This window comes from Trichoplusia ni, chromosome 11 (assembly GCF_003590095.1).
Source record: "Trichoplusia ni isolate ovarian cell line Hi5 chromosome 11, tn1, whole genome shotgun sequence".
Lineage (NCBI taxonomy): Eukaryota > Metazoa > Arthropoda > Insecta > Lepidoptera > Noctuidae > Trichoplusia > Trichoplusia ni.
Window position 1 is genome coordinate 2,068,217 of NC_039488.1, and position 26,929 is coordinate 2,095,145.

The 26,929-nt window shown below is 39.2% G+C and overlaps 3 protein-coding genes across 3 annotated transcripts in view; 1 reads left to right on the forward strand and 2 right to left on the reverse strand.

Moving 5' to 3' along the window:
* The window catches only part of LOC113499098, a 268,950-nt gene that overhangs the window by 32,636 nt on the left and 209,385 nt on the right, over positions 1 to 26,929 (reverse strand). The window contains exon 8 of the transcript XR_003401064.1: positions 2,821 to 2,827. The gene's annotated coding sequence lies outside the window, so the exon portion shown is untranslated. The remainder of the gene's footprint in view (positions 1 to 2,820; positions 2,828 to 26,929) is intronic.
* LOC113499103 (transcription initiation factor IIA subunit 2) lies at positions 3,815 to 5,833 on the forward strand. Its single transcript, XM_026879462.1, has 4 exons — positions 3,815 to 4,023; positions 4,095 to 4,222; positions 4,303 to 4,409; positions 5,677 to 5,833. The coding sequence occupies exons 1-4, from the start codon at positions 3,952 to 3,954 to the stop codon at positions 5,694 to 5,696; spliced, it is 327 nt and encodes a 108-aa protein (XP_026735263.1). The 5' UTR covers positions 3,815 to 3,951; the 3' UTR covers positions 5,697 to 5,833.
* On the reverse strand, positions 5,867 to 23,843 carry LOC113498779 (proteasome activator complex subunit 4B-like). Its single transcript, XM_026878923.1, has 25 exons — positions 23,310 to 23,843; positions 18,950 to 19,090; positions 18,360 to 18,476; positions 17,649 to 17,774; positions 17,309 to 17,353; positions 17,024 to 17,234; positions 16,790 to 16,943; positions 16,501 to 16,678; positions 14,991 to 16,415; positions 14,569 to 14,743; positions 13,965 to 14,255; positions 13,454 to 13,716; positions 12,849 to 13,094; positions 12,270 to 12,514; positions 11,732 to 11,859; positions 11,223 to 11,411; positions 10,726 to 10,921; positions 10,171 to 10,370; positions 9,827 to 9,945; positions 9,297 to 9,430; positions 8,694 to 8,863; positions 8,068 to 8,314; positions 7,351 to 7,575; positions 6,980 to 7,125; positions 5,867 to 6,904 (listed from the first exon to the last, which is right to left on the reverse strand). The coding sequence occupies exons 1-25, from the start codon at positions 23,537 to 23,539 to the stop codon at positions 6,530 to 6,532; spliced, it is 5,976 nt and encodes a 1,991-aa protein (XP_026734724.1). The 5' UTR covers positions 23,540 to 23,843; the 3' UTR covers positions 5,867 to 6,529.

Here is a 26,929-nt window from a genome sequence, read left to right on the forward strand (position 1 = left end):
GTGTTAAATTAGTTTATGTACATAGAATTTTTAGATTTTTTGTTTTATTTAAGATGCAGACGTGAAGAAACCTAATAACAGGATAGTCCATAGTTCTTGGGCTTCCATTGACAACAAAAGGGGAGTGCATAAACGAAGGCTTACAGACGAGGCGCTCGAACCAACGCTGCGATCAAGATCCAAATTCTAAATTAGGTAATTTGACGTAAAAATAATGTAATCAAAACAGATTCTACGGAAGAACTAAATGGCGACACGGACGAGGCGGCGAAGATCATCGGGAAGACGACACAGACGAGGCAGAGAAGGTCATCGGGAAGATGACACGGACGAGGCGGCGATGATCATCGGGAAGACGACACAGACGAGGCGGAGAAGATCATCGGGAAGACGACACGGACGAGGCGAAGAAGATCAACGGGAGGGCTACACGGACGAGGCGGAGATCATCGGGAAGACGACACGGACGAGGCGGAGAAGATCGTCGAGAAGACTACACGGACGAAACGAAGATCATTAAGAAAAGTATACAGTCGAGACGAACATCATAAAGAAGACGACACCGACGAGGCGGAGAAGATCTTCGAGAAGACGACACGGACGAGGCGTAGAAGATCATCGAGAAGACGACACGGACGAGGCGGAGAAGATCATCGGGAAGACGACACGGACGAGGCGAAGAAGATCAACGGGAGGACTACACCGACGAGGCGGAGAAGATCAACGAGAAGACGACAACGGACAAGGCGGAGATCATCGTGAAGACAAAGATCATTATGAAAACTGATGACGACGTGGACGATGTGAAGAACGCCGTCGTGCTGACATGACAGGTTGGTGTCTTATTCTAAAATAAATAAGTTGTGCGAGTATTAATTTATTATCTCATTTTCTACAGGTTTCTCGCAATACTTTTCTAATCAGTTCAATTTCTTTCTTTTTTTTATAGTTGCTGCTGTCATAAATAAGAAGTCACTGTGTGTGAAGAATATGGTCTGGTAACAAGAAATAAGAAGAAAAGTAACCTGAAACACTTTAAAGACGTTAATGTGAATCAAGACAATAAAACGAATATTTAAAATATTAGTGTTACCTTATTCATCATCCACAGCCTTTGTCCTACCACTGTTGAGCATAGCCCTTTCTCGTGCCAATTTTTACGATCCCGTACCAGACTCGACCCTGGACCAATAGATATATTTTAATATTTAGAGAATATCATAATTTATTACCTTTTTGCTAACGATTTGCTATAAATCTTTGAATATTTAATTACTCTAACAGCGAAAAAGTCGGGTCGGATGTTCTGACATCAGGAGCATTTTTTTCACTTAGTATTCATTTCTTAGTTCGAGACACTACAACTTCTCTAACTTTAATATTCACGTCAAAAACATTTTTTTTTATATTTCTGGCATTCCAGAAGATCCTCTGCATGAATATATTTTTTTATAATGGACATTTAATTTGCCAAAAAAAAATATAGTTTAAGGATATAGACTATAGAGACATTCGCATTTTGGATTGGAAAATCTTTCTAGAAGCAAATTTAGCTAGATAATAATAATTTTCGTTTTGTTAATGGCGAGTACTTGCACAGACAACCAAGTGCCAGGATTATCCATCAACTGCTTGCTTTGAGGTACAAACTTGTGGAAAATATAAAACTGAAGGCTTGTCACATTTTACTGGGATCGATCTATCATCACAGCCAGGACTATTATTGTTGATATAGTGGTAATAGATCGATCAGAGCGTCGAGCAGTGATTTTTGATGTCCCCATCCCAAAGGAAGCCCAAAATGAAATATTTGGATTTAGCTCACGAGTCACGAGATTGTCGACTTGTGGGAGTTGGACTAAGTAATCATTGTCCAGATAGTCTTAAACCTCGACCAACATCTAAGGATGCTCTCATTGTCTGGGTTGAGGGTTGGATTCAGAAAACGGTACTTCTCGAAACGTGAGGAGCTACTTAGCTCTCTCTGCAGCCCTAATCACCGACAGCTTGTATTCTGTCCCCGTCGCCGATTGGAGACTTTTGATACTTCTTAATGAACACATTGTTTCTGTTAAAATGTTTTAACAATTTTATAGAAATATTTTAATTTATAGATAATTGTAATAAACCATAGATCCCCATCACATTTTAGATTAAAGTTCTCAACGAGGCCTCTACATGTTGGACCTGTGTCCCCGTGTACGCCTTTAAAAAGGACCGGGTCTCTCTACCCATAAAGTTATCCCGTGACAGAAAACGGATACTAATAAATTATAAATTCAGACCAAGTCCATGTAAAAAGTAGATACCACAAAATATAAAGACAAATAGAACAGATTATAGTGTATAGGCTTGACCAGTGTCTAAGCAATTGAGAGTCCCACATATCCGTCAGTACCTACGATTAGGACGCTATTTGTACTGCGAGTAGTAGTGAGGCAATGCGTTTTCTGACTATGGCATGAAAGCTATCAGTGTGCGCAAGCATGCCCGAGGCTTGCAAAACTGCGGCAACCCGAGCAGCATCCCTAATGTATTGCTGTATGGTACACGCAGGGCGTTGTAAATCCTACGCGAATATTAATCTTTGTACACGTCTTTCTATATTTGTGCTTCTTTTATTGGTCTGTGTACATAAATGATAAATAAATAAATAAAAAAAATTAAGGACGAATATGATATTATAATAAGTAATAAGATTTAAATGAATTTAAATTGATAAACGTGTCCGATTCGCTACAGACACTGTTGTATTTATTTGAAAAGCTTCCGAGTTTGCACCATGCAATACTTACTATAGATAAGTAAATTTAAAAATACCTTTTTTCTTATGGAAAATCATTTAATGACTCCTTAAGCTTGGGGTTGGGCGGAAGCGATTGTCAAAACTAAAACCCACCCATGTCCCTTTGTGCACATGGCCACGTTACCCCTTTTGGACAATCCCGCTGCCCGAGTAGGCCCTTACGCGGGTGGAAAACGAACGCGGCAACTGGCATGGGCCTGGGCCCCAATTCTGTTATTTACAATAGCCGATGAATGAATGGCAATTGGATTATGTATACATGGTGAGGAGCTCGTGGCTAAGCTATAACCGCATACGTGAATCGATCACAGGTTAAGCTACGCTTGACGCGGTTGGTCCGTAGATGTCGTGTTGCCCAGGTAACTTGATTCAGGAGGTTAGATAGGCAGTTGCTCCTTTTAAAACACTGGTACTTAGCTGAAGCCGGTCAGACTGGAAGCCGACACCAACATAGTAGGAAAAAGTCTAGGCCGATGATGATACATGGTAATGTATATAAATTGGATCATAGGTTTGGCGCGATATATGCCATTACTTAAAACCCCAAGTAAGTATAAGTACATATCTCTAGTGAGCAAGTTAAGGCCTTTATATGTTTAGGTCGTTGTATCGCTACATACAAACGGTTCGCCGCAACCTACCTTCAATAACTTAAGTTAGTAATTGAATTCTTCAATGACTTATGTTTTTGAGTTGTGTTACGTATTTTAACTTTAAAAATATTATTAAAGTTTATAATTTTTTTCATTAAGTATTGCAGTTCTGCAGATATCATCTGAAACCTTTGTATTGCTGTAATTGCAATGATGCGTCAGCTCATAAAGACTCCGGTTGAAACCGAAACTTGTCGGCAGTCCCAATAAATATAGTAAACCGTTGCATCACTTAATAATTGGTCATTGTAATTCGTGTAATTCAGATATTTTTATTTTACTTTTTTTATTATTATTAAAATCGTCTAAACCATAGACAAACCAATTGTCTTTTGGCACGTTGATGTCATTTTTGGCAGCAGGCAATAGACAGGCACATCACTAACCAAAAACCTGTGAACGTGAGAGAATAGGTCTAATTTCATAAAAAAACATTCGTAATTTTATTGCATAGTTCATTGATTACAAATTATACATAAATAATCATTAGTTATGTCATATCAATTATATAGAAACACTACGATCGGGAATACCTTACAAGAGAGCCTAGATGAATTAATACAAGTTTGTATTGTTTACCTACTTCGATTGATTATTTTCTTTATGTCTTTATTCATTGTTTATTATTTTTCCAGTATGGACAGATAACACCGGCACTGGCTGTGAAAGTTTTATTACAATTTGACAAATCTATAAATCAGGCGCTATCAAACAGGGTAAAATCAAGATTAACCTTCAAAGCAGGAAAATTAAATACTTATAGGTGGGTAAAGAAATGCATTTATGAGCTGTTACAGAATATCCGTTGCAACGTGTGAATTTTAATTCTTACTTTAACTGCAGGTTTTGTGATAATGTATGGACCTTCATGTTGAATGATGTGGAGTTTCGAGAAGTACAAGAAGTTGCAAAAGTTGACAAAGTAAAGATTGTTGCTTGTGATGGCAAAAGTAAGTATATTCATTTAGTTTTTATACACGAACATAAATTATACTGTGCTCATCATACTTATAATTAACTAGCTGTTGCCCGCGACTTCGTCCCCATGGGTAGAAAATATAAGTTATGATTTATACCCACCCAGTTTTTTTTCACATTTTCCATTGTATCTTCGCTTATGTTAGTCGCAACGTGATGGTTTATAGCCTAAAGCCTTCCTCGATGAATGGTCTATTCAACACAAAAAGAATTTTTCAATTTGGTCCAGTAGTTCCTGAGATTAGCGCGTTCAAACAAACAAACAAACTCTTCACCTTTATATATTAGTATAGAGTATAGATTGTAAGTCATTAAATATTGTCTTATTACAAAGAATATAGTGAATTCTGTTGAACTGTCTGTAAACATGAGCATGGTGTGAGTAACTCTTATATTATAGTGTCCCAGACAGCAATGTCAAACAGTAATTAATAGAATGGTTTTTTGTGTATACATTACCTCAAAATAATTGAAAAAATAATAATATTTGTACTAATAGGACTTGAAACACCATCACAGGAAAAATATTTTTCTGATCTTTTTACATTTGACTGTGAATCGTCTGTTCCCGCTGTCATTGGGTCAACACCAGAACCATGCTATGCTAGAGAAGTTGGTTTTGTCGAAGGCTCCCTCTACACCTAGTGACAACTGCTTTGCTCAGACGTCCCTCTCTTTTGTACTTGTAATTGTATCAGGGCATTTGACCTAATATCCCTATCACACAGCTTTTCCATCAACTTGTTGCATATTTAACTTTGTGTGTGTATAGTGAGTGAATATACTGATATTATGACTGTTAAAAGCAATAATCTTATTTTCAACGAAGATCCTTAGCACTAAATAACATTCAAATTATATTACTGCTCGACAGTCATGTTGGTCCGACTGCTGAAATAAAATTGTTTCTTTTTCTATTTTATATAAAGTAAAAATCGTATCATTGAAATTCTTGTGCTTCTTTAGGTTTCATTTAATTTATAATTCCCCATAAGCACCAGCTTTCTCTTGAAATGTTGTATTAAATTGAATTTATAAGAGTTTCCATTAGAATTTCTTGTTAACAGAATGATATTTCTTTAAGACATGGTGGCAGACCAATTGAAGTTGCAGGACCATGTTACCAAGCACAGTTTGACCTGCGAGAGCTTGGTCTTTGCATGGTTTAATATTTGTGTAATATGCACATATTGGTAGACCTCTTAGCATATTCCCTTCTAACTATTTTTTTTGTTCCAGATGTTGATGACCGAAGATAACCATCCGCATCAGACACATTAGGATTAATTAAAATACATTTAATCTACTGTACCAGATGCAGAGAGTTGCTTGTTCATTTCCATGCACTTTTTCCGATTTAAATTGGGTATACATAAATAAATTATATAAGTGGTAATTACGTTTTTATTTTTACTTTTGTTACATTGGTAGAGTAGAACAAACTTAATTATTAATTAATTTAATATAACATCCTAAAAAAGAAAGATTTATACACGTATTTACAAATCCCTAACCCCATAAACAGATCTAAAATATGGAACAAATAAGTGGTGTATAAAGTACTAAACAATAGTACACACAAAACATCGTAACACAATGCCAACACTATGCCCAACAGTCATAAAGGAAACTTTAAAATCAACCTCACCAAAGCAATTGCGAAACCAATTAAAATAACAAGAAGTACCAGTAGTATTATATATTACTAATTATCCACCTTACAAGTTATATCCATCACCGGTGACTACTATGTGGGCACAGAATATGAGTTGTGATCCACCACCATGACGGACTCGATCTAAATATGAAATTGTAGTAAAACATACGCAAGTGATGCGATGACTTACATGTCATCGTAGAAACTTACACGACTAACACTACAACATTTATGGCGCCTCTAATACACTGATTTACCGGTGGCTCATAATATACCTTCCACGGTATAATCATCTACTATTTTATAGTCAGGTTTAATGAACAAAACCGTTATTTGGATTAAGTAATTATGCAACTAAAATTTGAGTCATAGGTAAAGCTATCGATCATTATCACAAATAAATCGCTTAACGTAAGGGGAATACAGTTGCGCCGCCTACGCGCAGTAGGAGGGCGGCGAGGTGAGGTCGGCCAGCAGGTCCAGCTCCTCCTCGGTGAGGTTCTCGCGGTGGCGCGGCCAGTCGTCCTGGTGCGTGCGGCGGAAGTCGGCCAGCGCGGCGCGGATGGTGGCGGGCACGGGGTCGGGCGCGCTGGTGTGGCGCGCCAGCTCGGCCAGCACGGCGCCCAGGCGCGCGCCCAGGCTGTAGGGCCGCGACGCCAGGTAGGCGCACAGCCCCAGCACGCCGCAGTGCCGCTCCAGCAGCGCGCGCGACCGGCAGCTGCCCATCAGCCGCTGCAGCGTGGCCTCCTCGTCCGGCAGCGCGTGGCAGTGCATCAGCCCCGTCAGCAGCTTGGCCGCTGACTTGCGGACCTGGAATCATTTAGGAAGTACACGAAATGTCCTCAGTGAAGAACAGAAAATGACACTGCAGTACAATAACCTTACCTCGAGACGAGGATCCCGCATCAGTTTCAATGTGAACCTTTCTGTTGCGACGGCACGGTCAACTTTTTCACATAACAATGGCAAGCCGTAAAACAACAGCGGCTGTGCAAAGTCCAGGCAGGCGAGGCGAGCCCACCAGGAACGACCTGATATAAAAAAAAGTATTATAACAAAACTGGTCAACTGCGAGTCCGGTCAAGTCGGACTGGCGACTGAGGGTTCTGTACAAAACCAAGCTAAAGAAAAACAAAATTCCCACATAAAATGTATGCCACTGCGTTTTTGATAGTGACATTATATTCAACTGTCTAACCATTAGACGGTAAATTTGAAAGTTGTTTATAGTGATGACTGAAGTGTTGGAGTGTTACCTTCGGCGAGGGTCTCGAGGTTGGCGAGCGCGGTGTCGAAGGCCTGGCTGGAGTGCACGGCCAGCGCCAGCGAGGCCAGCAGGCCGGCGGAGGCCCGCGGCAGCTCGTCGTGCGGCTGCGGGGGCCCGCGCGCCGCCAGCGCGCACGCCGTGCCCACCAGCACGTACTGCGACACCGTGCTGCCGCTCACGCCGCGGACCACCACGCCCATGCAGCCGCGGAACACTGCGCAACACATACTACTTTAAACGGTTCCATGGCTAGCATTGTTCACAATAATTTAGTGGCAACACAAGAGTTGAAAAAATCCTGGAAATATATGGCTGGAACGTCAAATTAAGATTCATTAAAATAGACTATGAGATATAATGTATCCAAGCCGGACTTCAGTCCGTTTTGTATTTAAAGCGAGAAAAGAGTTTTCGGTTTCACAGTCACGAGAGTAAGAAAAGAATGTCGGTTGGAATTATTAATCACACATTATCCTCAGCTTAGCTAAAATCCCGATTTTAAGTCCTTATTTTCAACATCAAACAGCAGAATGTATTATAGTTATAGTTTTAATTGTTCCCTGTTCCCCTGGGACACACCCAACCCAAGTGTTTCGGTGGTTTTCGTTAGTTTTATTGCAATGACACATGTCATGTGTCATGCCATATCATGTGGCGGACTAGTCCCAATTAAATAAAGTGATAGTTGTATAGTGTGGTCGTGTACCGGTGGTGAGCAGGTTGAGCGCGCGCGCGTGGTCGCGCGGCGCGGGCGCGGCGGCGTCCCCCGCCAGGCGCAGCGCGGACGACAGCTGCTCCACCAGCTGCCGCTCCACGCGCGCGCCGCGCTGCCCGCCGCCGCCCTCCGCCGCGCCGCTGCCCTCCGCCGACTGGTACAAATAACATTCAATGTAATAAAAAACAGCTCCCACAGTTCTGTCAAATATGTTCAATTCTCTAGGTAAATACAGGCAAGTTTAATCAAATAGTCTTCGACATACTGTTGTCGCTGTTAAAGAAGTAGTTGTTTACTTCTTTGCACATATCTGATTTGAAGTCATATGCTGTTTTAGTAATCTTTTGGTTGATCTTGATCAAATTTGATAGCGAATTAACCTTAATAGTCCTTCACTCTGTCCTGTTCCAATACGAGTACAGGCAAGTTTAATCAAATAGTCCACAACACATTGTTATTGCTATTAAAGAGCTGAAAAACCACATGCCTGATCATTATTGACCTTGATCAAATTTGACAGCAAATTAACCTTATAAACACTGTCAAACTCAACTGCTGCTTTTGTATTTTCTGTCAAATTTTCACTCTATTTTGTTCCGAGCAGTAGCCGGTCCTACCTGCGGCGCATCGTCCGCGGCCGGCTGGTCGGCGGGCGTGAGGCGGGCGACGCCGCCGAGCGCGACGTGCGCGACCTCGGGCGCGGCGCCCAGCGCGGGCAGCGCGCGCTCCTCGGGGCCCTCCGCGCGGGACCCGTACTGGATGGCCAGGGACGCTGCCGTCTTTATCACTGCGGGAACAAACTTCATTAATATGGCTATTCTTGTAATGTTATATTTGCTTGTTAATTATATATATTACTAGTACTTCCTGAGATTAGCGCGTTCAAACAAACAAACAATCTCTTCAGCTTTATATATTAGTATAGATTATGTGATTTATTTTCAAAACTGAATTTCGAGGTAGGGCGAGAGGAGAAATTAACTTAGAGAAAAACTTCACTAAATAGAATTTAAACTATGATCATAAAGTATTAAAGCATGAAATAAGCTACCCGAACAAGTTGTAATGGCCCAAAACAATCAACAGCTTCAAGAACAGATTGTACAAGAAATACATTTCCAATTCACTCACAGGCATCAGCTAATAAGCTGCTAGTGTGTTACACCAAATAATCATAAAATCTTTATACAGAAAAACAACGTTTCCTCAGCTTAACTTACCTATATCACCGTTCTCGTCGTACAAGGCGGCGAGTCGCGGCTTCACAGATGTCAAGAAGTCGGCCAGGCTGGGCGCCCCGCCCGCCTCCCCGCCAGGGAACACCAGCTCCGTGTCGAAGATCGTCATCAGCAGGCTGCAATACAATGTACATATGAAACAGTGATTTTTTATTTATAATACTAAGTTATAAATGATTCCCTACTGGGTACAGATATGTAACTACGTATATAAAGTAGGATTGAGGATTGAGCATATTCAGTGTTTTACTTAGAATATTCAATTTGAAAACAAAAAAGATCTGGAGAAAAAAAGGTTGGAAACCAATTTGATCAGAACGAATTTTAAAAATTTGGATTATTTTAATATTTTCAGGAAAATATGTAAAGAAAATATATTACAAATATTGGACCGGAAATCACCAACCCACGGTGATGAAGCATGGTAACAAACACTCAAACATTCTCTACACGGGAACCCCTGCGCCTAGCAATGGTATCTATAAAGGCTGGTATTATTGTGAATTGTTTACCTGCCCACGGTTTCTCGTACGTTTTGGTAGGGGTGTTGTGTAAAGTTAGCTTCTTCTAGCCGCTTCAGCAGAACAGCGGCTAGCGGGGCCGCTCGCCAGCGCAGTGAGCCAAGCGCGCCCTAGTCGTAACAATAAAGTGGCAAAGTGTATTTGTACAGGTATTTAATAATATATAGTCGACGTGAATAATCATTTTAATTTACGTGCGAAATATTTGTTTGATTAAGTGCGAAATAACTGCAACTGAACTTAATTAAAGAATTAAAAAGACAAAATGGGACATAGGAACATCCTGTTTTTGACATTAAGATAGAAAATAGTTTAGAATTGATTTGTATTGTTACCTGTAGTGCGTATAGCCTAGCACAGACGCTAAACGAGGAGTCTCTATCGGGCTCGTTGTCACTGAGACGCGGCTGCGGCGCGCACAGCTGCAGCAGCGTGGACAAGACCTGGTGCCCACGCGTGGGGTCCAGTTTCTCCACTCCAGTCGCTACACAGGTGCCCCAGTCCTCAAGGGTCTCCGCAATAACTGACGTCAGGCCTGACAAGAGTACATAACTTAAAGACACTGAAATTGCAAAGAAGGCAAAATCTATGACTCCATCGTCTTAGCCTTTTCCCATCTATGTTGGGGTCGGCTTTAAGTCTAACCGGCTTCAGCTAAGTACCAATGTTTTACGAGGAACGACTGCCTATGTGACCTCCTCAACTCAGTTACCTGGGTAACACGATTTCCCGATTTAGTTAGACTGGTTATTGTTACTCGGGCTGTACAGCGAGGTAGAGTATAATCTACCCTGGCCAGAGTAATGATAAAAAACACTGCAATCTCGGGCAGTCAGTACTTACTGAGATCAAAGCCTAATCGTAGAGATAGTCTAGGTCGTATAACTCACCAGCCTCCAATATCTGCAGTCCAGTACGGTACATGGCATTAGCCCGCTCCCGGCCCCAGTAGCGCGGCGCCCGGAGCGCGGCGGAGGCCACCTCGGCCGCGAACCGCTGCGGGGCCTCCTGCGAGTCCGACGCGCAGCGGAGAGCGTGGCTCGTGAAGCGCTGGGATACCGCCTCGCCGAACTGGCTGAAGAGGATCTGTGGAGGGTTCGAATTATAGCGTAGGGCCTTGAGAGCATCAGTGTAGCAAGCTTGAAATGTATAGGAAGGTTGATCTATTAAACCAAGTTATGGGAATTTAGACATTTAAGCGAATTGATAGTTTGTAAGCTGAACTACAGCTTCCAAAGATGTAGCAATTTGACATTTCATAGAATAGTTCGCATAGTCAAAAATTAAAAACATCGACACATAACAGAATATAGCAAAAATATCATATATGTAATCTAAAGTGGAGGGTTCCATATCGCACAGTCGGTTAAAAGAAGTATCTACTCACCCTAAACATGGAGAACCGTATCCCATTGAACTTGTCTTTCCCCTTCTTCTCCTCAACAGTGAGGAAGGCGACCAGGCGGTCCACATTCGCTTCATCAGTGAAGAACTCGTACAGATGACGTTCACCCTCCTCCATGTCTTCAGGACGCAGATCCGCTGACGTCATTTGCTCGCTAGAGGGCGCTGATACCTGTGATATGAATGACGTTTATATTTGTTCGATTTTGAATTGTATAGGATTGTGTTAAAGTTTAGAATCGAATGTTGTGTATGGTTATAGGAAGTTTTTTTTTGTCAGCTTCACATTTTTTTGATTTAGAACTATATGCAAGAAGCTTAAGGTTCATAATTGAAAAATGGTGTAAATCATTGTATGTTAGACCTTTTTGATGGGTTTCTGAAGTGTATTTGATTTTGGAGTCTATTTTCACATTGTCTGGTTTCAATATTCCTCTACCATATGGTTCGTAGGTGCATCTGATACAAGTTTTTGTTCCGTGGTAGCCTTACCTCTAGTTTTTCTGGCCAGCAGTAAAACCCGTACATTGGATTCCTCAGGAATGGCTTCTCCCACTCCTCGTCAGTGTGATGAACTCTGTCCGCCGACCATATTGCCCATTCTAAATCCTTTCTGTACCCTGAATAAGGTGATTTATGTTAACATAGTAATTTCAATTTTAAGTTTACGGTATAAAAATTACAGAACATGTATGTATGCAGTGACTATGCAATAATGAAGAATATAATCATTCATTAATTCAGTCACAATAATTTGTATTTTAGGTATTTACATTTAATACACGGTTACAAGTATCAGTCTTGTTTTCTGCTTTTGTGTAAATATATAGTTAATTTAATATCTTAAGACAGTTCCTGATTAAAAAAATCAAGTCCAAGAGAGTGCTGGAGGGCTGAAAGACTTCCTCAACCAAACGTGTTTCACTCAATCGCTACATATGATTAGATTGCTTGAATTTACTTTAAAGATTTTTCAAATTTAGTGTTCTATTTAGTACAAATTGAGCTAAACGTAATAATCAAAAATTACCTGGAACATGTTTCACTGGCCTCGGTACCCCAGCAATCTCATACGGGTCCATCTTGACTTTGACAAGCTTATGCTTGCGTTGTTTCAGTATGTAGTGAGTCAAGCGTTGCGCAGTCCGCCGTACAGCGATATCGTCGTGTAGGAGAGCTTGTATGATAGGGCGGACCGCGAACCCGGGGTACGGGGTTTGGAGCGAGGGGCAGAATGTCAGCATCTGCATTGCCAGTTCTAGGCGACGCCATTGTCTGTTGGAATTTAGGGGTAAGTTGTTTGTAACTTTTGCATGAAGTTTTTGTGAAAAATTGGGTTAGTGGTGAATAGCATTTCATTCATAATTAATGAATGAAACGCTTCATTCATTAATTAAACAACATCATGTAACATAAGGTTTGATAGAAGATTATAGTGATACTATGCTCGTATAGAATAGAGTGTAGATACGGTAGAAGGTGCAGACGATAGTGGTATTGAAAAAATAGATATTATCAATATATTATCATCCAGTATTAAATGATGTCTCATTAAAAAAACATCATCTAGCATTGGATAAGGTCTCGTTAAAAAACATATGTTACTTACACATTTGGCGTCTCCACAACTTTAATGAGCTCTGCAATGAGCTCATTATAAAGCCTTTCAGATCTGTCCGAGGACGCTGTTTCACGGGCTATGGCGTTATTAAACTGTTCGGTAAACTTGAGGTCAGTGAACTGCGCTTCGTTCAACAAGTTCGAGGCGACATCTATCGCGCGCTGCGGCATCACAAGCCGAGTGTTGACAGTCGGGAAGTTGCGGTGTAGAGTGTCGCTGAACGCTTGCTCTAGACTGAAATTAATGTTTTAAAATTAATGTAATTAATGAAATGGTATGAGTATGTAGAGTGTGAACATATTATTATGATTTATGTTTAAGCTTCTTTCCGATTTTAGGTCTGTAGTTCTTTAAGTGTCATGTAACATCCTTCAGTAAGTCAGTGAGAAAATTCATCTGTTCCAACTAGACTTCAAAATATTGATCGTGCTGAACAGGCTTAATTGCTTCATAGAATAGCTTAATTGATGAACTTTAATGACTGACAATTATGAGCAATAGAAAGGCTATTTACTAAATCCGTTACCAGTGACCTTCGTAACATTCACAAGCTTAATTATTCTAGTCATTAACATAATATATAACAAACCTACCGGACCATACTGGGCTTCTCACTGAGCGGTGCATTAAGTATAGCGGGCCACAGGGTCCTGACCACATCCCAGTCTTGCTTAGCAACAAGCGGGCCAGTACGAGGACCCAACATCATGAATAGCACGCCTTTGTGTCGCGCATGCCATTCGTCGCCTTCACCACCCGCGGCTAGGATACCAGCCAGCTTGGGCACCAGCGAGCGGTACGAATACGGGTAGTGGCTCAACATCCAATATAAACGGATTTGGGCTAAGATGCGGACCTAGAGACGGAGAAAATATTTGTAGTACTTGCTTGTAGATATCATCTGGTGTATGGTTTTTTGTTATTCCAACTATGGACTCAATTGCAAGACTTACGATTGACCAGCCAAATTAGTAAATAAGGAGAATTTTTACTAGAAGATATTTAAAGAAATTCTGTTATATTTACCGTAAAAAATACCACAATTTTATTTATGTTATAAGCACAAACTTCAACATTCTTAACAAAAACTATATTAGTACTTACCGAGCTGTACGTATTGACGGACAGATCAGCAAGCGCGTGCAGTGCTTTCAACGCTGACGGCGTGATACCAGCCTCGCAGACCAGATCGTAGCGCGAGTCATCGTGTAGCCGGGCGGCGTCAGCGGCCAACATCCGCAGTCTGGACGCGCCCACGTTGCGGGTCCCGCAGTCGAAGTCCGGCGGGCCTCCGCGACCGTCTAGCGCCCGTTCTAGGGCTCCATAGGAACGAAGACGGGCCTCAAGTCCTGGTCCACCTCGTAAGCCTTTCATCACAACTACGCGTTCCCACACCTAATTTGGAGAGAGGAAAAAAACGTTTATACGTAACGGTAATCCTTGCGCCAATTATATCAGAAAGGTAGAAAAATTGGAGGTATAACCTAAAATACCCTGAGAAAATCAAAATATTTGCGATCTCAACAAACGGACCTCCCGTCCCTTTTTTTATTGAAACATTTCAAGCATATTTTAACATAAAAAGCATCTATGTTTTGAGCTATGGTCCCGCTAAAATGGTTCTATTTTCGTCTCCAATGTTATCTATCACTGGGCAAAAGAACAAACTTAGAAACGGCATCCACCATAAAAAGAAATACAAAGTCACCTGAATAAGCATCTCAAGTCCCCGAGTATCATCAGTCTTGTCGTCCAGTAGACGCGACTGCACCTGGAGCAGCAGACGAGTGAGCGCCACGCGAACATTCTCACCGCGGAAGGTCACTTTGTGAGTCACTCCGCATGTGAAGGGCAGGCTCGTGGCCGGGACCTGTGAGTCCATGCTGAAATGTCGCAATTAGCAATGTATCCACTTTGTAGCTGCAATATATTTTGGGTATTCGTACAATTATTGCTTAGTGACAAAAGTCCATTAACACTGACCAATGGAAAATAATTGTAACAAAATAAAATGCTACTACATGCTTAGGATCATTAACTTTAGCAATAGAAATATACTAAAAACTTGCTGAAAAGTTATCTTTTAATGAGTATTTAAGAGTTTTGGTTACTGACGATATAAGTACTTACAGCACTACAGGTGGTTCATCAGGCGGCGGCAGGAACGTGCTGCAAGCCAGCACCGCATTGATGATGTAGAAGCTCCTCAGCCTCCGCTCGCGACACATCGGCCTCTCGCCGCTCAGCCACTGCTGCAGCCGGTCAGCCTCCACCGTCAGATATCTGTCCAGCAGCATCTGAGCGCACCGAGCCTCCTCCTCATTGGGCACGTGCCACTTAAAGTTGGCATCCTTCAGCAAACAACCATATCCCCATTCACGAATAGGCAGCCACTCAGCAGGAGCTTTCCCGTAGTCCTTCGGCGAGCTCCTCCATTCTTTCAAATCAATATAGCATAGAGATGTAAGGATGTGGCTTAAAACCTCACACGCTCTCGACAGCGCGTAGTTAGAGTGTAACTTCAACGCTCTATCTAATATTGGAATGATATCGTCCATGTAGCGAAGGAGGACTGTCCCGTCGCATTCTACTACATGCATCAACAGAACGAGTCTGTACATTAGATCGCGAGGCGGGTTCTCATCGTGTAGCGCCTCTTCTGTCGACAGCAACTCTTTGAGTTCCTCACACAGTTTAGGCAGAAAAGCAGCTAAAGTTGCTTCAGAATTGATCCTAGCAAAAACGCGTAGCATCACACCGACCATACTTCCTGACACATTCGTTTCAAAAGTCGATTCTGTGGCGAAAGCTTTGAACTTCCTCAGTGCCTCGCTGAATATCCTCGGCGAGCACTGCATCAGCACCGCCGTCGCTGCAGAGGATATCGAGGTCTCCATCACAGCGTCAGTCTTGCTTCGAACCCAGTCGGATTCCTTAGTATCCAGTCTTACATGTTCGAGTACACTGGACTCGATAATAACAAACAGTCTATCTAAGAAGACCAGTACGAAGTCTTCCATTTGAGCAGTAGCTTCACAGGTCATAAGCTCATCTTCAGACAGATCCTCGTAGAATTCGTGAGCGTTACTGCAGTCTATAAATGGCACCATCCAACTGAAGATCAGGATGAAGTGTAAAGTAACTAGTGTCTTTTTAATGTCATTTGGATCAAGGCCGGGTAATACGGCCAATAGGAAGGGCACAACATGTGTTGGTCCTTCTGTGTAATCGGCATCGCCTCCTCGCAGCATGGGCCTGGCGACTGCTGCGACAGCCGACATAGCAGCAGTGACTCTATGAGGTTCAGTAAGTGACGTCAAAGAGGTCCTGAGTCTTTCTAAAAGAGGCGGCACTACTATAGAGGGACGTAACGTCGCTAAGTTTTGTAGCGCGATGGAGATGTCGAGGGCGCCGCTCCGGCTGTAGACAGCTTGCAGAGTTGGTTCGAGAACGATAATGACGAATTCAGTAATGTCTTCTTCTCTGAGACAATAGTGAGCTGGAGTTTGATTCTCCCAGCCTTCAGTGAAGCGCTTCTCGCGTTCACGACGTACTCTGAGAAAAATTAAATCGATTTATCAACAAAAAACATGATTTTACGGTTGTTCTTAGGATATTTTTTGCACTTTCATGCACATACCTGTTCAGAAACTCTCTTGCTAGTTTCCGTAGGAGGTCCCTCAGCTTGTAAGACCAGCGTCCTGCGTTGGCGCTGTGCAAATAGCTCTCCACCCCGATGAGGAAACTGCGCAGTTGCTTGAGGACCAGACCATCGGGACAAATACTCCAGACGATCCATGACGCCACGTGTTTCATATCTAGATCGAAGAAAACACTACAGGTTTTTTTTACATGAATAAATTGTTTTATAACAAGAATCCACCTCTTGCTTTATATTTATTTACGAGTTGACAGAATTGTATAATTACCAAGAGAATGGCATCTGGTGATCTGCATGTCTTTGTAGCTGACCGGTAGGTTCAGAGCGTGTAGGAATCGTACGAACATCTTCGGCACGTACGGTGCCCAATCGATAGCGCCGGGGCAGCGCTTAGCGAGGCCCGCGAAAAGCATCATGAGATCCTGTAGGAGTGTGTTCAGTTATTGTACAATTTAAAAGAGGAATTAAAAAGAAGGATAGTGGAAGGTTAGGTAAGACCTACCGAAACCCCACATTGAGAGTTATAGCAGGTATCCCACAGTGTCATGAGTTCATCGAACCACAGTAAGTGGCCATGTTCGGCGTGTTGGGGAGGCAGAGCTACCGGCAGGAACACAGCCATCTGGCAGACCACGTGGGTTTCAGCTGCCCATGGATTGATCTGGGGCAAGAATTCTGCCAGAATTTCTTTTGTTGCGCTTAATTCAAAGTACCTAAAACCGAAATATATGGATCAAAAACAATGCAATTAATTAAAGACTTCAGTTATGGAAGAAAATGCACTTACGGTCTTGCGCATTTGACCATCGATATATACGATCCTTCAATCGAGCTGAAATGAAAAACAAATAAGATTAGCATATACTTAATTTGAAGACTTGTAGCAAAACATGCACAGACTGCCACCACATCACAGACACTACGATAAATACAAAAAAAAATATGTTTTAACGAAAAATAACTTATTAATGTTTAATAAATTATTATCGGGGTCCATAATACCAGGGATAGAATGTGAATACATGGGTATTGGCGATGGTTCCATGAGCCCAACCCGACTCCCGACAACCACCTATGTGCGAACAAAAAGCGTGTCCCGAAATGTATACTGTTTGGGCATATATTACGTGGGCAGTTCGTTCTCGGCGGCGCCTGCTAGGCCGAACAACTCTAGGGCGTCACCCAGCCCGTCGCCTGACAGGAATTTGCGAATCAAATCAAGCTTATCACCTCCTTTAGAAGTGCGGTTTGCCCTAAACATACATCATGATTATAGTTGAAATTGTATTGATTCACTAGAGAACAAATTCTGAATGATTAACGGAAACCTCGCAAATGTATTCCTCAAAACGTGGATATACACTCAAAAATTGTCCTAGGTGCTTGTATCCCAAAAGTATAATTATAACGAAACAGCTGGAAGTTTTTGGTTAACATTCTTAAATAAAATGGTAGATAATTGTTAAGAGTTGACAAAGTAAGTCCATTCCATTTATTATTAAATAAATTGATTGCAATAATTTTCGTCACATGCAAACATATCGATTCTATACGGTTATGACATCACCATTTACGTTTAGATTTGTAGTTACCTATTACCTACGCATTTTAAAATCATGTTCCGGTAGTTCACAATTAAAATACAAATGTGTTTGCAGTTTACGTCATCGTTGCGTCACGTCACACGAGTCGGAAATGAAGACGTAAGAGTTGGCTCTTAATACTGTTGCAGATACACTTATATTATTATATTGATTACATATAACATGTCTGTTTGATAATGTTAATAATGTTCTCGAATTAATTTTTGTTTTTAAGTATTTTTGTTTATTACTTACTTGAGATAATGGTACATTCCAATGTGTGTGGAGCTCTTATCAAATATTTTCCTGCCCATATCGTAGAGCGGGCGCCACGGCAGCGTCAGTTCATCGGGTGAAATCAGTTGTCTTTTCCTGTAGAAATTGATTAAATTATTGAACCAATGTTAACGTGAACGACGACGTGCCAATTATTCGAAGTATTGACTGCCAAGAATATCATTGTTTTAGTTTTTAATAAAAATAGGTTGACTAAAGCTTTTTATAGAGCAATTAGTCTAAACAGAAAATTGAACTTTCTTATACATTTGTAAGTAGTTAATTTTGGAAAAACTATTTTTACTGTTGTGTCAAAAGAAAACATTACTTTTAACTTCAAGGCATTTTTACCTGTGTTAGATAATTTTATGCCCTTACACAAGGTAACGTAAGTTTCCGATAACTGTTGACTTCATTTTTCAATTCTCTATCAACACTTACCTATGCTCGACTTACTTTTAAGTTTCACGGATTTTTTACGCGGTAGTCGGAAAGAAAATTATCAGGTATCAAAACCCCTTTCTTACGAAGACCCATAAAGCACTTATGCACCATAATAACATACTTACTTAGTGAGCATTAGAAACATAGTAGCAAACTTGTGCACTTTGCATGGTTCGAGATCAGGAATGAGAACAAGTTCGTAAGCCAGCTTGATCAATGTGATGTGATCTTCTTTTCCGAACTTCAGTCCATAGATGCGAATGTATCTGAAAAACAAAACACACGTCAGTATTCGTTTAACCCAATTTAATGGAACGGCAGAGCAGACTTAATAGATATCAATTGAGAGTCGCGTTGAGAGACATGTAAATGTGATTTGGAATAAGTTGTCATGTTTTCACAACGGGAAATCCAGCGTTATGATACCCAAAGGCGAAAAATAGGCAGTCAATTTTATTAACCTGAATTAAAGTTCCGAGGCGATCCAATTATTCAATCAGACGAAATTTTTTTCTACGATTACGTATGGTACGAAAGGGGGTCCATGAAAGCTCTTAAAGACAGTACCGCTTTGCGTAGTGTAGTGCGCCGTAAAGCTTTCACAACACAACAGTTAAAATGTAAAAACCCCGAAGACAAAATATCAATATCAAAAAGTTAAATCCAAGAAGGCTCAAATATTTTTTTAAAATCAAAACCAACTTCAGAGATTTGTACGTTCAAAACTCTTTAGCTCTACAATAATATATTTAGATTACTCTAGATTCAATTCGGTATATTCTGAAGAAACATCAAACATCGGTACGGTAGTCTTAAAACTACAAACAATAAATAACGAACAAATTCAACAAGTTAAAAATAAAAGTACAATCGAGAACGAAACTTTTTTTATTATGGTTTCTGTACAGTCGTAAATGTCATGGGGTTATGCCCACCCAGTCTATTTTTATCCACATAATAAAAACTGCGACATTTAACGAAAGCTTTTCTCTTAGCCGCCCTCGAGCAAATTAACTTATACAAAGGGTAAGGGTGTCTTGCAAGAGTTTATTTAATTTTAGAAACAGTTTCGATCTGGTAAAATGGGTTAATTTGGAATAAAAATATCTGGGTTTCTAACTGCCGTTTAGTTGTGTAAATTAGCTTTAGCTTTTGTCCGGGGCTTTGCTAGCGAGGTTGTTTGCTTCTCAGTAAAAACAAGCTTATGAGCACCTAACTTATGGTGCAAAATTTATGAAGTGGTAGCCTTGCTTTTCTTGTATTTGTATGTTTACACTAGTAGGCGTACCATGTAACTTTTCAAAGTTATATGTACTTTATTAATCATTTTGAGACAGTACTGACAAAAGGTGGAGGAACGAAAACATCGTCAAGAAACCTGGATTCCAAATATTGGATTAAAAAATCGCGATCCTGCAGTAAGCTAGCGTGGTGATTAATACTCAAAGCAGAGGCCTATGTCTAGCGGCGGGGCGTATTTAGGCTGACGTTTTTTATAAAACTTATTATAGCAATAGTTTGAGCGCTTTAGTCGTTAAAACATAGCAAGGAAACAAACATTCGCATTTATAAATTGCTTAGGAATAACACGAAAACACAATAGATAAAACGTAACAATAATTATAGAAGTAACATCACAATCTGTAAGTGTTAAGGCCAGGTGCAGTTAGCAGGAAGCCCTGGGTGCAAGCCAGCGCATTTGATACTCCGGTAATACTTGCCAAAGGTTAACGCTAAACCGAAACTTGTAACAAATTGAATAACGCACATTATGTTCCTACGTTTTGATAAAGAGTAACACAATAATGATAATAGTTATAATTTCAAATCTATAGTTTGTATTTTTCTCCAAAATTCATTGCATTTAGCAAATAATTTAACGTTTTGGCCCGCAATAATATTAATTGAAATCTGTATTCCCAAATGGGCTACAAGTGATTCTTACATGTTCCGCAAAAGTCATAAGTATTTGTAAAAATGTGTTTCATGATTATTTCGTATCATAGAATGAGGTCCTTCTTCACCGGTGTGTGTCGAAGATATAGAGTACGAACTATCGGGATAAATCTCATACGGTTTCCCCGATTCAAAGGAAGGATTATTTATCCCGATAGATTAGGTACCCGTGTAACCATACTTGTATAACAAAATTATACTAAAATTGAGGCAACTGGATAATATTTAAATGCTTGCATAAAACAAGAACTTGAGCAACTTAGGCCTAGCAGTGGAACTCGATAATTTAATTGATAAAAAAGTGCACTAAATTAAAAATGGAAAGCTTATGGAAATCAATAAAACCATGTAGCAGTTTTCTTTAAAATAATGCGATAATTTTGATGTATATCGATCATAAAATGAAGGTTTAACTTTCCGTGACCTGCTAGCATTATTTATTTACTAACCGCGTTCAGAATGAATTGCAATACCGCGTAAAGTAATTTATTGTTCCGTTTATTATGTTTACTGAATAATCCTTTCATTTTTTATTTCGTTTCTTAGGTCGAAAACATTCTTGGTCTTTTTCTTAGAAGACCGTAATAATATGGATGATAAATTAATTAATGCTTATGCTAATTTGTAATTTAAGAATGGAAGATTTGACATCTCTTATTTATAACTTTAGGAACAAAGAGGCCAACTATTGTGTATCGAGAATATGGAGCTTTTATAATTATTTTATTTGTTCTATAATAACGGCATCTACAAAGCTGGTTACTAAAATGACTTAATGTAAAATTAGTAATTTAGCAAACATTTAAACATTGCTGAATATTAATGAGGATATTAAAATTCAACAATGTTAAAAATAAGGTAAACTGCTTGAAACTTTTTAAGCCGACTTTGTAGGTGCAAAGATTACAAGAGCTGAAGCGCTCTAAGCAATCTAAGCTACAATTTCTAAGTTGTTATAGCAAATTCAACCTTAACTCGACTACATAATGGTGTAATTCAATAATATTTGTTTCTAAGGATGTAGGTAAAATATACCTGTACTTCTTCTGATGTGAAATTGTGAAAAATATGTAATTAGATATCTGTTACTTGTACACTTGTGAGGCCTTAGTCTTGCAAAAACACTTTAATTCTATACACAATTTATGAATGTGCCTATAAGTAATTAATTTATGCCAAGCTATGAAGATTGGAAAAATAATTGTCATATATAAAGTCTGATTTGTTGTAACAAATTAAATTTTTTTCTATTAAATTAAAACATTATAGATAATATGAGTTGTTAAAAAGTTTGGAACATAATTTTATATTTTTTTTTATAATGTTTAGAGTCTGCTGATAAAGGCAACAAGTTCTCCGATTCCCCAAAGAGAGAAAAAGAAAAGAAAGCTAAACACTGAGGGACCGAATTTATTTCTTCGGTCTATAAAAGCAAGTGAGTGAATAAAAATGTGGGAAAATGAAATGTAAGCCTCCATCAAATAGTTTCAACTCAATGCTTATGCTAATATTCTAATGAAATGTCCTTATTTTCTTATCACTATGGTTCCTTACCCAAATAGGTAAAAAAGGAACCCAATTACTAAGGCTCCAATGTCTGTTTGTATGTGTTTAGGCTGTGTCTCATAAACAGTAATAGTTTTTATTGAATGTTGATATTTTTTACAGATGATGTGATACTGTTGTTTCAATAACAACAGTAGGATATTAAAAATTTGAATAGATTTAAATAAAAAAAAAACTTATTTAATTTATTTTTAAATATGAAGGCACAAAACAATAAGGACATTCACTATTGTTTGTGTTTTTGATGGGTTAATCCAATGATAAATATACTTTATCTTTTTGTTTTTTTCTAGAGAAATCATATAAGAAACTTTTCATTTGATAGTTTAATAATAATTACCTTAAATTAGTTTTACTTATATTTGTATACATTATAACATTTAAAAATACTTAAGTATTAAATTAATATAAATGTTTGGGTCTTGGTTCCACATTTTCTTATTAAAAGTAGCTAGTATCAAATCAATTTATTAACACTGGTCTTTGAGAAATTAATATTGTGAAACAGTGAAGTAAAATAACATCATCTTCAGTTAACTTATTCTGGCTAGTATCAATATTTGTACAGTTTTAAAATGTAATGAATACCATGATAGTTTACAGTAATTTCAAGTAGAGTTTGCTTTGTTGCTCCACTCAGAATATATTATTCTCATATAAATTCTAGAATACAATAGCAGTTTCTTTAATTCCCGGTTATAATACCAACTCTGCTCACATTCATATTGGGAAGATGATTTTTGATAAGTAATATAACTTCCATATGGTTATTGTGATGACTTGGTACCCCTACATCCCACACATAAGATGTATGGTTAAAATTCTTTTAAAAGTTTTGGAATGAATTAGAAAACATCGTAGGCATAAGCGTTTATATTGGAAGGCATCCAATTTTATGGTATCACCTAAAACTTTGAATAAATTGTGGCCCTTTGTCTTTGTAATAATAAAAGTTATAATTACTTCATGAGCCGGGAGGACCAGACCCCGCAAGCCGGTTTCATCTCGCGCAGCATCACCGCTCTGCCCAGGTTCAGCTTCACCTGTTCCAGGAATCGGGTGGACTCTCCATCCAATTCGGCGGCATATGGCAAGATGTGGTTCGTTAATATCTCCTTCTGCGGCTTGAACCCCAGAGCCTTTATCCGCTCCGGGGTTGTCACCAAAAACTCAAACTCATCGTCTTGAATCATATTGAATGTTATTAAACGTTATTTATTATTACAAAAAAATATAGCGATTCCTACGATATATCCCTTAGCCCGGCGGCCACATGAGCACGGCTATAAGTTTATTCGACGCACGATCCCGAATCACTAATAAAATACAGTCATTAACAAATCAAATTAACATTGAATTTACACAAGTCATCAAGATAGCACTGAAAGAAAATCTGAATCGAATCGCCAAGTCAGTCAGAGAAATACGTTCCTTTTCACAAAAATTTGACATGCGTCATTTTAATGACGACTCGGCCGGCGGCGGACTCGGGTTGTTAGAGTAGTACATTTCATTCCACGCATCCTATTTCTGTCTCTTTTATTTAGTACCATGGGTCTTTCGAATAAATTTAACGAGTTAAAAATATTGGTGAAAGTGATAAATCACTTAAATTAACTTGTTCGAAATTTGTTTTGCAAAGTACTGATTGATTAATAACTCAGGCACAAGGAAAGTGTAGCCATCCCGATCCCTTTCTGATTCTCTCTCATTTAACTTGATTCTAGCTTTTATTTCCTGAGTTGGGACCTAAATGGATCGAGTTAAGAACTAGAGAATCAAGCACATTGAAACTAGTGGTAGGAAGCTTTTCATAGTGTGTCCGCCACGCCCCTATTTCCCGATTGTATAGAACATACACTACTACAAGTACTATTACAGGCACACAGGGTAGTTGAGGAATTTTCCACTCCGTGTCGAGTCGGGAAATTTATCGCCATTTTGATTTTCTGGTGCAGCAGCTGAATCGATCGTATGACCTACCTACGCACTAGTGACCTAGGTATCGTTTTACGAACAGTTTTCGTAAAGTACTTTCATGTTTTAGGCTTTTAATTTGTTTTTTAAAAAAGAAGCTCTAATTACTTGAGATAAACTGAAAATGGGACGTCCATTCCTTGTTTGGTTTTGTAGTCGCGATCTTATATAAGCGTTGAACCGGGAATCGAACCCACAAACATTTTGTCAGCAAAGCGTAAAAACGAATTTGGTAAGCTTTGGACACAGAATAGGCAGTTCACTAATTTAGTTACAAGATTCGGTTATGTCATGGGGGTGAATCCGGTGAATGAATAATAAACAATTCAGACGAATGGTGCGGTAAATAAATAAACTCCTTTATTTTAATATATAAGTCTGTAACTAGCAACTCCTGTGTTAAAGAAACTATATATGTACAAAGAAAACAGATTATATTTATTTTCGGCTAAGCCATGAACAATATGAAGGTACAAGATAACAGTATTAGGGCGTATGCACGCAGCGTGTTATACATGGCCCCTTAGGTACGGTAGCATAAAGCAACAAGGCTTATAAATATTATTTTATCGATTATTACAAGCATTCGATTATCTTATGAGCAATACTAGTCTTGTTTATACTGAATTTATCAAATGTATCTCATTGAAGATGTTCCGTCCAATCATCACACTCCGGTAGTAACATCTTGCTGGTATCGCCTTCTATTGTCGTTTCTATAATCCCCTTTGGTCGCGACTTCTTGGACTGTCTTATCTCGGGTCCTTCACTAGTTATTTGATTCGATTGCTTACAGTGTTTCTCACTTTCCTCATTTTCTGCTTTTTCAATAAATTGCTTTTTTACTTTTATTATGTCTTTATTGAGTTCCCACCTCGGTCCGACTTTTTTCGTATCTTTGATTGATATTTTTTTAATGTTCATATTTGTTTGCTTTTTATTGTCGGTTGTCCAATTGGAGAGTACTATATCTCTGTAGATGTTTCCTCGGTTGCGCTGGTAGGCCTTCGAACGCGCCGCTCGATCGTTCAATTTCATTAGTTTCACCTGCGATTAAAAAAGAAATTTAACAATTAAAATTATTACATATGTACATATACAGAGAGTAAAAACATGTTTGTAGGCATAATGACAAATAAAAGGTTAACGTTACTATATTATAAACTAGGGACCACTTTATAGTTACAGTGCGATCGTTATCTCTGTGATAATTTGTTTCCTTGACTTTAACACGTTTGCTTACAGAAATGTTGGAAAAGCCTGATTAAAGCACTTAGCAAAAGTGCCTAATAACAATTTGAACCTTCTTATACTACTTAATATTTTCGTATTTCATAAATTTAGAGATCAAGACCGACTTTAGTATTAGCAGGGGCTTATGTCCTGAAAATTTAAGCATTTATCTAGGACACATTTATTCTTTCGAGTATTGATTGATTGATTGTTACTTACCGATTACAATTGTATGAATGAAGCAGTTTCGTGCAATAATAAACTTACATTGATATTCACAGATATTATGTAATACTTTAGCAGTATATTGCTAAGCTAGGCAAAATAAACAAAACACAATTCATTACTTAAAGGCCGCCGCCCATTTGACGGAGCGAAACGCAGCAGGTTTCTTTAAATATTCGAAAACAGACTTTACCATCATCATCACAAAGCGCATTATTGTTAAAAAAATCGAGATCGCGCGAGCGTGAATTATTGATAATTCTTAATATTATGTAACACCTTTTCAACACATGGAGAGCAATTATTTAAATATTGAATATTTTAGTCTGTTTTGTAGAAATCCGCTGCGCTACGCCCTCGCAACAAAATAAAAAATCTGATTTCTCTTTGAAGCTTTCAATTTCCTGGATTCCACAATCTACCTGCGCATTGCTAACGCTACGCAATTAAAAAACATATAAGCAAAAACGGTCTAACATCTACATACTAAAAACATAAAATAAAACAAATAATTTAATAAAACCATTTATTCTTAAAGAGGAGATAAATATAAAACTTAAGGGAAAGGAATAAGGTTCAAATTAGATTCTGCTTAGACATTATTTGTATAAGAATGCAAGAAACAAGACGTTGCTTGCTTTATAATCTATATGAAGATTCAACATTAACCCGCGTTGTATTATGACATACCAAGAGATAGCAGCATGCCATACTATAGGATAGATCTATGGCTGTTACTAGAATAATATCATCATCATCATTGGCCTAGCCTTTTCCCAACTATGTTGGGGTCGGCTACCAGTCTAACTGGTTTCAGCTAAGTGCCAGTGTTTTATAAGGAGCGACTGCCTATCTGACCTCCTCAACCCAGTTACCTGGGCGACACGATACCCCTTGGTTAGACTGGTTGTCAGACTTTTCAAGCTTCTGACTACCTGTAACCACTGTCAAAGATGTAAGAATAACAGACGGGACCCACAATTTAACGTGCCTTCCGAAACACGGAGGAACTCCTTATGACAAAGATGGTCACCCATCTATGGACCAACCGCGTCAAGCATAACCTGTGATCATTTCACTTCTGCGGTTATAGCTTAGCCACGAGCTCCTGTTACTAGAATAATAATTGACTAAAAAAACTTTATTAT

Excerpts from the sequence above, each read along its gene's own strand:
- LOC113499103 (XM_026879462.1), top strand. The coding sequence starts at position 3,952 with ATGTCATATCAATTATATAGAAACACTACGATCGGGAATACCTTACAA. Across the intron at positions 4,223-4,302 it reads GGAAAATTAAATACTTATAG|GTTTTGTGATAATGTATGGA; the intron begins GTGGGTAAAGAA and ends CTTTAACTGCAG. Across the intron at positions 4,410-5,676 it reads TGTTGCTTGTGATGGCAAAA|ATGTTGATGACCGAAGATAA; the intron begins GTAAGTATATTC and ends TTTTTGTTCCAG.
- LOC113498779 (XM_026878923.1), bottom strand. The coding sequence starts at position 23,539 with ATGATTCAAGACGATGAGTTTGAGTTTTTGGTGACAACCCCGGAGCGG. Across the intron at positions 18,477-18,949 it reads ATGTTTCTAATGCTCACTAA|GAAAAGACAACTGATTTCAC; the intron begins GTAAGTATGTTA and ends CAATTTCTACAG. Across the intron at positions 10,371-10,725 it reads ACTGCAGATATTGGAGGCTG|GCCTGACGTCAGTTATTGCG; the intron begins GTGAGTTATACG and ends TACTCTTGTCAG.